Source organism: Chiroxiphia lanceolata, chromosome W, assembly GCF_009829145.1.
Source record: "Chiroxiphia lanceolata isolate bChiLan1 chromosome W, bChiLan1.pri, whole genome shotgun sequence".
Classification (NCBI taxonomy): domain Eukaryota; kingdom Metazoa; phylum Chordata; class Aves; order Passeriformes; family Pipridae; genus Chiroxiphia; species Chiroxiphia lanceolata.
In genome coordinates this window covers 9,214,894-9,227,117 of record NC_045670.1, presented here as the reverse complement: position 1 = coordinate 9,227,117, position 12,224 = coordinate 9,214,894, and the positions used below count along the sequence as shown (strand labels likewise).

Genomic DNA, 12,224 nt, shown 5'->3' with positions numbered 1-12,224 from the left:
TATTAACTGAAAAGAATTGCACAAATACGTCAAAAAGTAGTTTTCTTTGTCATAGCATACAAGGAAAAAACCTTCAGATAATATCATGCAATGGACTAATTAGAAAAAGAAAGTAGGACATCTTTCAAAATTCATACTGTTTAATTTGACCATGAAAGCAATGCAAGAGGAGCAGTAGAACACTGCAAGTTTTTGAGTCAGATCTCTAACACAGCTGACAGGCACAAGTATCAAAGAAGGATTAGATTCTATCATAGTATCACACTGATGCTATCTGTAAGAAAAAAGTAGGGTATTTATACACAATTTGGTGTTGAAATTTTAATAGTCTTTCACAGTTCAAAGTTTATTTGAATTATACCATGTAAAAAAAATATCCATTGACTGATTATCAAAGCAGTCAAGTTCAATTATTGCCTTCCTTAATGAACCTGACACATCACAGTGAGGAATAATATTTATTGTCAGTTTCTTAATTTAAGGTGAGAACTAACACTTTTTAAACATTTTTTTATTTCTGCCGCACCCACATTCTGAGAAAAATACACTTTGTTTATGTGGACCTGCCCTTACAGATCCATGTCTTTTTTGTACTGAGGACTCCAGAGTTGGACACAATACTCCAGGTGGGGTCTCACGAGAGTGTAGTAGAGAGGGAGAATCACCTCCCTTGACTTGCTGGCCACACTTCTTTGTATGTAACCCAGGATAGAGTTGGTTTTCTGGGCTGCAAGTGCACATTGCCAGTTCATGTACAGTTTTTCATCTGCCGGTACTCAAGTCCCTCTCCTCAGGGCTGCTCTCAATCCCTTCATCCCCCAGCCTGTACTGGAGGTTGCCCCAAACCAGGTGCAGGCCCTTGCACTTGGTCTTGTTGAACTTTAGGAGGTTTATATGGGCCCACCTCTCAATCTTGTTCAAGTCCCTCTGGATGGCATCCTGTCCTTTAGGTGTGTCAACTGCACCGCTCAGCTGGGTGTCATTTGCAAACTTGCTGAGGGTGCACTCAAACCCATTGTCTATGTCACTGATGCAGATATGAAACAGCACTGGCCCCAATGTGGACCCCTGAGGGATGCCACTTGTCACTGGTCTCTATCTGGACATTGAGTTGTTCACCACTACCCTCTGGATGCAACCATCTAGCCAATTCCTCATCCACTGAATAGCTGAGCCATCAAATACACAGCTCTCCAATTTAGAGAGAAGGTTGTTGTGGGGGACTGTACCAAAGGCCTTACAGAAGTTCAGATAAATGACATTTGTAGCTATTCCCTTGTCCACTGATGTAGTCATAGAAGGCCACTTGGTTGATCAGGTAGGACATGCCCTTGGGGAAACCATGTTGGCTGTCTTGAATCACTTTCCTGTTCTCCATGTGTCTCAGCATAGCTTCTTGGAGGTTCTGTTCCATGATCTTCCTGGGCATGGAGGTGAGGTTGACAGGTTGGTAGTCATTGGATCCACAGACTTCCCCTTTGGGTTGCCCTAAAAGTGATTTTACATTTCTGGAAGTGATAATATACATAATGAACCAGAAGCCATTCGCTCAACCCCACTACTGGACCACCCTGGATGAACAGACTGATATATGTACTGGTTTTGGCTGGGATAGAGTTAATTTTCTTGATAGCAACTCATATGGTGCTATGTTTTGGATTTGTGACCAAAACAGTGTTGATAATATAGGGATGTTGTAGTTATTTCTGAACAGTGTTTGTACAGCACCAAGGCCTATTCTGCTCCTCACACTGCCCCACCAGTGAGTAGGCTGAGGTGGACAAGAATATGGGGAAAGGATGAGGGGAGGGGGATCAAGGATGTTAAGTGTTATGACATTTGTCTACCCAAATAACTGTTAACACATTATAGAACCCTGCTTTTCTGGAAATGGCTAAACATCTGCCTATCACTGGGAAGTAGTGAATGAATTCCTTATTTTGCTTTGCTTTCATGCACAGCTTTTGCTTTACCTATTAAACTGTCTTTATCTCAACCATAACAATCTGGAAAAATCCTCCTGCTATATTGCTGTTTACCGTAGTTGTTTTACTTGTACTATTGTTGGTTATTCTGAGCAAGCCCTTCTTTTGAATATACTGTGGATATTGTTCTTAAGGACAATCATAGAATCATTTAGATTGGAAAAGACCTCAAAGATCATTGAGTCCAACCATTAACCCAGCACTGTCAACTCCACCACTAAACAATGTCCCTAAGTGCCACATCTACACATCTTTTAAATACTTCCAGGGATAGTGACTCAACCACTTTCCTTGGTAGCCTGTTCCAATGTTTGACAACCCCTTTGGTGAATAATTTTTTCCTAATATCCAATCTAAACCTCCCCTGGTGCAACTTCAGGCCATTTTCTCTTGTTCTAGTGCTTGTTACAAGGAATGAGAGACTGATACTCACCTTGTTACAACCTCCTCCTAGGTAGTTTTAGAGAGTGATATGGTCTCCCCTTGAGCCTCCTTTTCTCCAGGATAAACAACCCCTCAACCACTCCTCAAAAGACTTGTGTTCTAGAGCCTTCACAAGCTTCATTGACCTTCTCTGGACATGCTCCAGTACCTGTTTTTTCATGAGGGACCCAAAACTAAACAGTACTCAAGGTGAAGTCTCACCAGTGCCGAGTACAGGGGGACAATCACTTCCCTAGTCCTGCTGGCCACACTATTTCTGATTGTGCTGGTTTTGGCTGGGGTAGAGTTAATTTTCTTCACAGTGGTTGGTATTGGGCTATGTTTTGGATTTGTGCTGAACACAGTGATGATAGTAGGGATGTTTTTGTTATTTCTGAGCAGTGCTTAAACAGAGCCAAGGCCTTTTCTGCTTTTTGTACTGCCACACTGGCAAGGAAGTTGGGGGTGCATGGAAGGCTGGGAGGAGACAGGTGAACCAAACTGACCAAATGGGTGTTCCATACTATATGGCATCATGCTCAGTATATAAAGTTGAGGAAGAAGGAGGAAGAGAGGAACATTTACAGTGAGGGCGTTTGTCTTCCCAAGTAACCATTACATGTGATGGGACCCTGCTCTCCTGGAGATGGCTGAACACCTGCCTGCCTATGGGAAGCAGTGAATGATTTACTTGCTTTGCTTGTGTGTGCTGCTTTTGCTTTCCCTATTAAACTGTCTTTATCTCAACCCTTGAGTTTTCTAGCTTTTACCCTTCCAATTCTCTCCCTGATCCTACTGGTGGGGGAATGAGTGAGGAGTTGCATGGTGCTTGGTTGCTGGTTGGAGTTAAACCACGATGCTCATACAAGCCAAAATGCTATTGGCCTTCTTGGTCACCTGGTCACACTGCTGGCTCATATTCAGCCAACTGGTGACCAACACCGCAAGGTCCTTTTCTGCTGAGCAGCTTTCCAACCACTCTTCCCCAAGAGGTCTACCAGAACCTTGCTGGTTGGTATCCCAACTTGTTAATTCTCTCAGGCACTGGTGAATGTCAGAAAGGGAACTGACTGTTGGATTTGTACATAGCATCCTGCATCTGTGAACCAAGGGTTTCCTGTGGTGGGAATGCTGGTATTGGTGGAATTGTGGGGCTGTACACCTAAAATTTTTGTCAGATATTACTCTGTTCAGGCTAGTCTCTCAAACACTGACTACCCACTGCCGCCTTGGTAAAGCATGGATCAGAATTCTACGTCCTCCAAAACTTTATGGGCTATGATCTGTCCCATGATCAATGACAAACCATGTGGCAGGGCCCATCCTACACCATGCAAACCTACTGTGTCAATACTGACAATTGCCTGAAAGACACCACTTGCTGCTAGGACCTTATCACAATAGGTGCCCCTGGCCTATACTGGCTGTGCAGCAGTTGAGCCATGAAAATCTTCCCATGGAGAGGAGGTCTATACACCCAGACTAATAGTGCCTGCAATGCATGTTGAAGTAAACCTCTCCATGGCCCATGTCCACAATTATCCTGATGCCCTGCAACACTGATGTGGTTTTAACCCTTTGATAGAACGAGGATGCATATTTCACCAGTTTATCCACACCCTCCTTCCTTGGTTGGGGTCTCTGAGCTGGAGAAAGTGATCATCAATCTCTCTGCTACTCTGAAAAATATAGAAAATGTAACAATTGATGCCATCCAAGCACTGCAGCAAGAAGTTGCTCAAGTACCATAGACTTCTGTTTAAAACCACTAGCCTTAGAGTACTTGATGGCTACACAAGGTGGCATTTGCATATTAGTATAAATTACCTGCTATGTTTGTGTCAACCAAGATTGATGCATTGAGATTGACCTTAAGAAAACCTAGGAACAACTAAAGCCCTTGCACCAGGTGGCAACTGAAGATATCAGTTGGGGAATTGGTGAATTGTGGTCATGGCTTACCTCTTGGTTCCCATATTTCAGGGCATCTGTCAAAATATTTTGACTGCACTTTTTGTAATTATCTACTTTATGTAATTATTTATGTTTTGTTGCATATCAGTGGATGGGGTTGTAGACTGTTGTAAAGCATTTTTGCAGTCATGGTCAAACCACTCCCTGACCGGGGTTGGGGTTACTAGATATAAACAGGCTGGTTGTAATCTCTTTCACAACCTCTCTTATAGCAATTGGGAAGATGCAGTAATAATGACCTTCCAGATGCCTGCACAACTGATAGTTGGTGGAGGTGATTCTACAGTACCTATCTCATGATGCACCAGCTTTCAACTTTTGACTGTGCAACTTATACCCTGCAGGTGTTGGAACACCAACCTCATCTAGTCAATTATATAACTAACAACCCGTCAAAATAACAACCTCATCTATAACTCCGTGTCAAGTGATGATTTGAGAGAATCACGGGGTGGAAACGACACCTTGCCTTCTGACACCCTGTCCCTTGACCAATATTAGACAGACTGCCAATACTCTGCCCTGACTCTTCTCCACATTTAAAAGACATTTGCATAATTGTTTGTTTCTGCCAGATGACCCAGACACCAAATGTCCCTAGCAGTCCACCAGAGCCATGGCATCACTTATGATCCTGTGCTTGCTATTGGTGATTGTGTGAGTTGCTATATGGGGGAATTGGAATTTTTTCTTACTTCCTCAATAAAGTTTTGTTTTATAACATGTTGTCAGACTCCATTACTGTTTGGACCAGAACATCAAAGATATATGCCTTACAAAACAAAAAAAAAAAAACATTCTGATACCTGCCAAGTTAAAAGAATGCAAAAATAAATTACAAGATGTATTCACTATATAAGCAACTGAAATTTTCTTCTTTGTAACAGTTGTATTTTTAAGGAGATGTCTGATGATATAAAGACTGTAATGAGATTTCTTTCTTTTACGGGAAAAGTATAAATTTAAAAGCTTTCAGAACTCCTAGTCTTTCTTAAAAAAATTAATATTGAAGAAAGTTGAGAATACAATCATGACTGCCCAGGGACATCTGTTTTACCTTGCTATGTCAACCCTTCTCTTAAACAATGAAATCAAAGTATATACACAGTCATGAAGAACATTAAAATGTTTTCTTTTTTTCATCTAACTTTTGTAAATGAATGCTAAAAACTTTCATAGAACAGTGTTGGGGAATAACTCATGCAAGTTTGATGAATAACAGGAATAGTCTTTACGAAAGAAAAAAGTCCAAATAATAAATTCTCCCCCACTTTGTAAAACTGTATACAAAACACTGGGTACTACTGCACTTTGCCTGATTAGTTCATACATCACCACCCATGAGTTTTTTACTTCTGCTATTCTTTAAAATAGCAACACAAGTAGGAAATATAAGCCAATATAAATCCTATACTTTAAGTCAATGAAATGAAGTTTACTACTTTAGGTCTGTTCTAGCAAAGAACCTATGAATTTTGTTTTAATTCCCACTGTATTTTTATGGCTTTGCTACACAACACTAACCATGCAAATAGCTACAATAAGAACATTTCTCTATAGTCACCTATTCTACTTTTAACACAAAATAGATGGGTTCCACTGACCCTCCATGGAAGAGATCAGTTTGTGTCATATTATTTGAGGATTAACCTCTTAATCCCTGTAGAAATTCTCATTTCATTACATGTAGTTGAATACAACTGCTGGTAGACATTTTGAAAACAACAAGGACTGGACAAGCCAGTCTGCTCTGAAAATGTCTAAAAAAGGACTAAGGACTTTGTGTTTTGCTGTTTAGCATGAAGTATTCAATCTATCATTATATTTTACTGGTCAAAAAAATTTAATATTCAAATAAACATGTAAAAACACACACACTGAAGCTCTCTACAAACTTGTGCTTTAATCAATTTGTAAATAATATTTTAAATTAATTTTAGTGAAAGTATTGTTTGTTAAAAACTGGTGATTTATGCTGATGCTTGCTTACCTCATTGTCTGACTCCACAAGCACTTGATCATATTCACTAAGAGCTACTAGGAACATGATAGATGTAACATTTTCAAAGCAATGTATCCATTTTCTTCTTTCTGATCGTTGCCCTCCTACATCCACCATTCTGCAAAATTAACAATGATCACATCAACTCCAGAAATACCTTTGCAGATAAACATACAAACACATATGAAACACTGATTCTAAGAATTTAGTTGAAAACACAATTTGGTTTGTTTTTCTTAAAAAACTTTACCCTTCATATTGAAGACTAATGGAATGCGTTGTAAATAAACAGGTTATCATATTTGCTTTTTAGTTTGATGTGCTTTCTGAATTTAAATCTCAAAGTCCTCAGATTTCTGATATTCAAAACGCTTATGGTTCTGAGCCATGATTCTAGAATGTACGCCTTGTATAGTCAGCAGAAACACATGTCCACAGAATGAAGTTGGTGGTCTACCTTTCTCCCAAGAAATTACCAATCAAAATTCCAAACTTGTCATGGCTGCTTAATTTCAAGAGTATAAATAGAATACAATCTGTATTTACTGAAGCTGTTAATAGTCAAAGTAAAACCTCAAATTTGCTGGCAGACTGTACTCACGATTTATTATGGATCTCAATGTAACTAGACACTTGGGTGTCTAAATTGAAATTGTAACTGCATAGTTATTCTTTAAGCAATTGTATTTGACCTCAAAATGAGTTGTGGGGAAAATTATTTGTAGGAATGGTATTAAATTTACAAAATGTCACTTCTCTCTAAAAATCAAGTACAGAAGTGGTACTTTTACGTCTCATAATTTATTATTCATAATAAATTTGATATACTAATTTTATTGAAAAATGACTTCCAGGTTTTCTACCAATAATAACTACCTTCAGAAAAAGACAAATCTGTCTCTCATCCTCTTGACATCTTTAACAACAGCTGCTAATCATATATGGACAAAAACATGAAAATAAAATGAACAAGCTCAAATTTTAAAAACATTGAATAATTTTTACTTTTAACCAATATCCTATACACAGTATTAGTAATGTAAAAGAAAACAAAAGAAACAAAGCAAATGGGCATTAAACTTTTTTTCTACCTGAAAATGACACTTTGTAAGTCAAATGGATATTCAATGATCCCTGTTGTTGGGACTCGAACTCTAAGCACATCTTGCTGAGTTGGTAGATAGGCCGAATCTGCTATGCGGTCCAAGTCGTTAAGGTAACTATAAATGGGGAGAAACAACAGGAATGCAAGACAATGATACCGTAATCCCATTGAGGAAAAGGGAAAGGAAGTATTAGGAAAAGAAATGGAGTGTGAGATAGGAAGAAGTGCAACAGAAAAAAGTGCAATAATGACATAAAAGAGGGAAGGAAATATAAAGGAGTGCTCCATTCTCCCTTTCTGGTAACTTACATAGCTTTAAATAAGTTCTACAAAAGGACAGCATGATTATTATAATTTTCATATAAATTTGTTTGGTTTTCACATGTTGAATCACCAACAATTCAAAATTTTCAATTATTGAATTCTGATTAAAGACAAATAATATGATAAAATGTGTACAAAATATAAGACTAATTTTATCTGATTCTATAACATATTTCTTGATAATTACTCTACAGTGTTTACAAATGATATATAAACATGAATCTCCCTAGTGGACTATTAATTATCAGTTTCAAAACAGTAGGAGGATAAATGGCACTCTTTGTAGATAAAAGAAAAAAATACCACACTGACAAATCAAAAAACTCTCCACCTGAAATTCCTGCATCCAGACTGAAACTTCTGATCAAGTTAATAAACCTTCACTACATGAAATAAATCCAGTCAATTACCAAATAATCTGAAACTGTAATAAAATTGCTTGTAAGGGTTTGTCAACTGCAACACACAACTCTTCTGCTATTGCTTAATGGTGGTTTTCAAGTATAAAGCAGCATTGCACTGGAGGTTTTAATTAACTTTCGTAAGAGATGCCTCAAAAAAGAGAGATAATATATCAACGCGCCTGTTTGGGTCCAGGAGCTGCACATTCCATGAATTCAGTGCACCAGACATCTTGGGCTCTCCCCATGGTAGATGCCTGGGAAAAAGACTGCTGCAGGAAATTAAGTTTTTGTGTATTTGATTTCCAAGTGCAAAAATGACCTAGTTGGTCACATTTAGCTACTGTTAAGATAACATAAGGTTGCCCTGATTCGTTCCGGGGAAGGGTAACAATTTATCAAATCATTAAATATCACTAAACTCTGAATTATTTTCTTCATAGTTATTACTCAAAGTGTTCTTTTTTAAATAAATTCACACAAGGAATAATTAGATTACTTCTAGATACTCTGAATGATTTGTTCATCATGGCTAGGGTTCGCGAACAAAGATTTGGGAAGGCACTATCCACATTTGCTACAGGCACGCTGGTGGCTTATGAGGCCAATACGTGACAGACATATCCGATTGCAAAAGGCGCAGCAGAAAGACTCCTTAGATGGTGTATTCTGCAAGACACGGTTCTTTCTGCGTTGCCTTTTTTCCTCGAGAGTGATCCTGCGTGTGTTCTCGAAGGAGACAGCTGCGTTATAGAAGGTGTGTCTCCAGGCCTCCCGATTTGAGGCCAGAGTAGACTAGTTATGGTGATCAATATGGTCAAGGTTGAGATGTTTCAGGGAGTCCTTGAATCTTTTCTTCGGGGTTCCTCTCTTGCGGCAACCAGTGGCAAGTTCACCATAGAGCAGGATCTTAGGGAGGCGGTGGTCCTTCATCCTTGAGACGTGCCCTGCCCATCGCAGCTGCGTTCTCAGTAACATGGCCTCAATACTAGTGACAGCTGCTTGCTCTAGTACAGATGTATTGGTCACATAATCTGACCAGCGGATGTTAAGGATTGTACGGAGGCAGCGTTGATGGAAGCGTTCTAGGAGACCCAGGTGGTGGCGGTAGATGACCCATGATTCGGAGCCGTATAGGAGAGTAGACAACACTATGGCTTTGTAAACACTGATCTTGGTGCTTTTCTTCAAGTGTTTATTATGCCATACTCTTTTGTGGAGTTTTCCAAAAGCACTATATGCCTTAGCTAACCTGTTGTCTATCTCTCCATCGATCTTACCATCTGAGGAGACGAGGTTACCAAGGTAATTAAACTGTTGGACTGATTTGAGCTCTGATTGGTCAATGGTGATGTGGGGATGATGGGGGACTTCCTGAGGTGCAGGTTGATGGAGGACCTCTGTCTTCTTTAAGTTGACTTCCAGCCCAAAGAACTCAGCAGCATCTGCAAAGCAGGATGTTAAATGCTGCAGGGCTGCTTCTGTGTGGGCGAGGAGGGTTGCGTCATCAGCATAAAGCAGCTCCCGGACAAGATGGTTTAAGGTTTTGATGTGGGCCTTCAGTCACCTTAGATTGAATAGACTTCCATCAGTACGGTATCGAATGTAGATACCGTCCTGATCATCGAGGTCTGCTGTGGCCCTTTGGAGCATCATGCTAAAGAAGATGGTGAATAGGGTAGGAGTGAGAACGCAGCCTTGTTTCACACCATTCTTAATTAAAAAGGGCTCAGAAAGTGTGTTGCCATATCTGACTTGGCCGTGCTGATCCTCATGGAGTGAGATGATCATTTTAAGGAACTTGGGGGGACAACCTAAACGTTCCAAAATCTGCCAGAGACCTTTTCTGCTCACAGTATTGAAAGCCTTGGTGAGGTCGACAAAGGTTACATAGAGACTTTTGTTCTGTTCCCTACACGTCTCTTGCAGTTGTCTGAGGACAAATACCATGTCTGTGGTGCTCCTGTTGGCTCTGAAACCACATTGACTTTCAGGTAGAATTTCTTCTGCTATAGTGGGTATTAGTCTGTTCAAGAGTATTCTTGCCAGGATTTTGCCAGCAATGGAGAGCAGAGTAATACCACGATAGTTTGAGCCATCTGATTTAATACCTTTCTTCTTATACAAAGTGATGGTGACAGCATCACGAAGGTCTGATGGTAGTTCACAAACTCGTGAAATTTGGTGTGGAGTGCAAGGCCCCCATGTTTCCAGACTTCAGGTGGAATTCCATCAATCCCAGCTGCCTTGCCGATTTTCACCTGCTATATGGCCTTGAGGGTTTCTCCTAAATTGGGGGTAGTATCCAATTCATACTTTACTGGTTGTTGTGTGATGGACTGAATTGCTGAATCTTGGACTACACGGTTGGTACTGAAAAGAGTCTGAAAGTGTTCAGACCATCGATTCAGAATGGAGGTTTTATCTGTTAGAAGGGTTTGACCATCAGCGCTGAGTAGAGGGCTTTGGACATGGTATGTAGGCCCGTATGCTGTTTTCAAGGCCTCATAGAAACCTTTGTGATCACCTGTATCTGCGCATAATTGAGTTTTTTCAGCTAGATCGATCCACCACTTGTTCTGGATGTCACGGAGTTTCTGTTGGAGCTTGTTGCATGCGAGACGAAAGGCTGTTTTTCTTGCGTGACAGGATGGCAGTGCAAGGTGTGCTTGGTGGGCGGTTCTCTTCTTCCTCAACAAGTCTTGGATTTCTTGGTTGTTTTCATCAAACCAGTCCTTGTTCTTCTTGAGGGAGAACCCTAAGGATTCTTCAGAGGATTGCAGGATGCTGTTTTTAATATGGTGCCAGATTGTTTCAGGAGAGGAATCTGCAGAAGCTGTGGGAATGTTTTCGAGCCTAGTTTGAAGGTTTACCTGGAAACTGTCTCTTACTGTGGTTGATTGGAGATTGTTAACTTGGAGTCTTCTCCTTGGGATGCTGCCCCTTTTTGGTTTGAATTTGAGCTTAAAATTGAGTTTACAGCACACAAGCCGATGGTCTGTTTGGCATTCTGCGCTGGGCATCACGCGGGTATGGAGGACATCGCGGGCATCTCTAATCTAATCTATGAGGTACCAATGCTTAGAATGGGGGTGCATCCAGGTTGTCTTCAGACTATCTTTCTGCTGAAAGATAGTATTAGTGACGGTGAGTTGTTGCTCTGCACAGAATTCTAGCAGAAGTAGACCATTATCGTTGCAGTTTCCAACACCATGTTTGCCTAATACTCCTTTCCAGGTTTCAAAATTCTTGCCTACTCTGGCGTTGAAATCACCAAGGATAATGATCTTATCGTCTGCAGGAACCTTTTGGGTAAGGAGGCGCAGGTCAGTGTAAAATTTATCTTTTTCAGCAGGGTCAGCTTGGAGAGTTGGGGCATATATACTAAGGATGACAACATGTTGCATGTTGTTTAGCGGAAGGCGTAGGGAGATAATGCGGTCAGAGTGACCTGTCGGCAGATTTTCGAGTTTAGGAACAATGGAGTTTTTGATCATGAAGTCGACTCCTGAGAGGTGTTTTTCGGTTCTGGGTTTACCTGACCAAAAGAGTGTGTAACCGGCACCATGTTCTCTGAGCTTGCCTTCTTCATGAAGGCGAACTTCACTGGGAGTGGTCCTACGGTTTTGATCTGTACCATATAGCTTGCAACTACACAGGGGTACGGAGACTATGTTCCTATTAGAACGCCTTGGGCAAGTCTTTCATTTCCTGCTTTATTATCACCTACCTATAAACAAACTGGAGGAGGTACCCAGGGACAACCCTTTGTCCTGTCCACCGTTTCAGGATTTAACAGAGCAAAGCAAGTATATCCAGAACATGCCGAACCTGGGCAGTAGCCACAGGAGAACCAAAACCAGACAGACAGAACAAACAAAGCAAACATTCTGACCCCAGTACCTATCGAGGCAGGGGTGCCTTTTATTGGCCCCAGCCTGACGGGGACCCCCATTATTCTAAAAGAACCCACTATCCACCCTGACCTTATCCTTCCCCCACTGTGTTTC

At 40.6% G+C, this 12,224-nt stretch overlaps 1 protein-coding gene across 1 annotated transcript in view; it reads right to left on the bottom strand.

Moving 5' to 3' along the window:
• LOC116780039 (guanine nucleotide-binding protein G(q) subunit alpha) overlaps positions 1 to 12,224 on the bottom strand; it is a 207,879-nt gene that overhangs the window by 18,753 nt on the left and 176,902 nt on the right. The window contains exons 4-5 of the mRNA XM_032674548.1: positions 7,476 to 7,604; positions 6,373 to 6,502 (exon numbers count right to left, since the gene is read on the bottom strand). Of these exons, the coding sequence (XP_032530439.1) occupies positions 6,373 to 6,502; positions 7,476 to 7,604 (259 nt within the window). The remainder of the gene's footprint in view (positions 1 to 6,372; positions 6,503 to 7,475; positions 7,605 to 12,224) is intronic.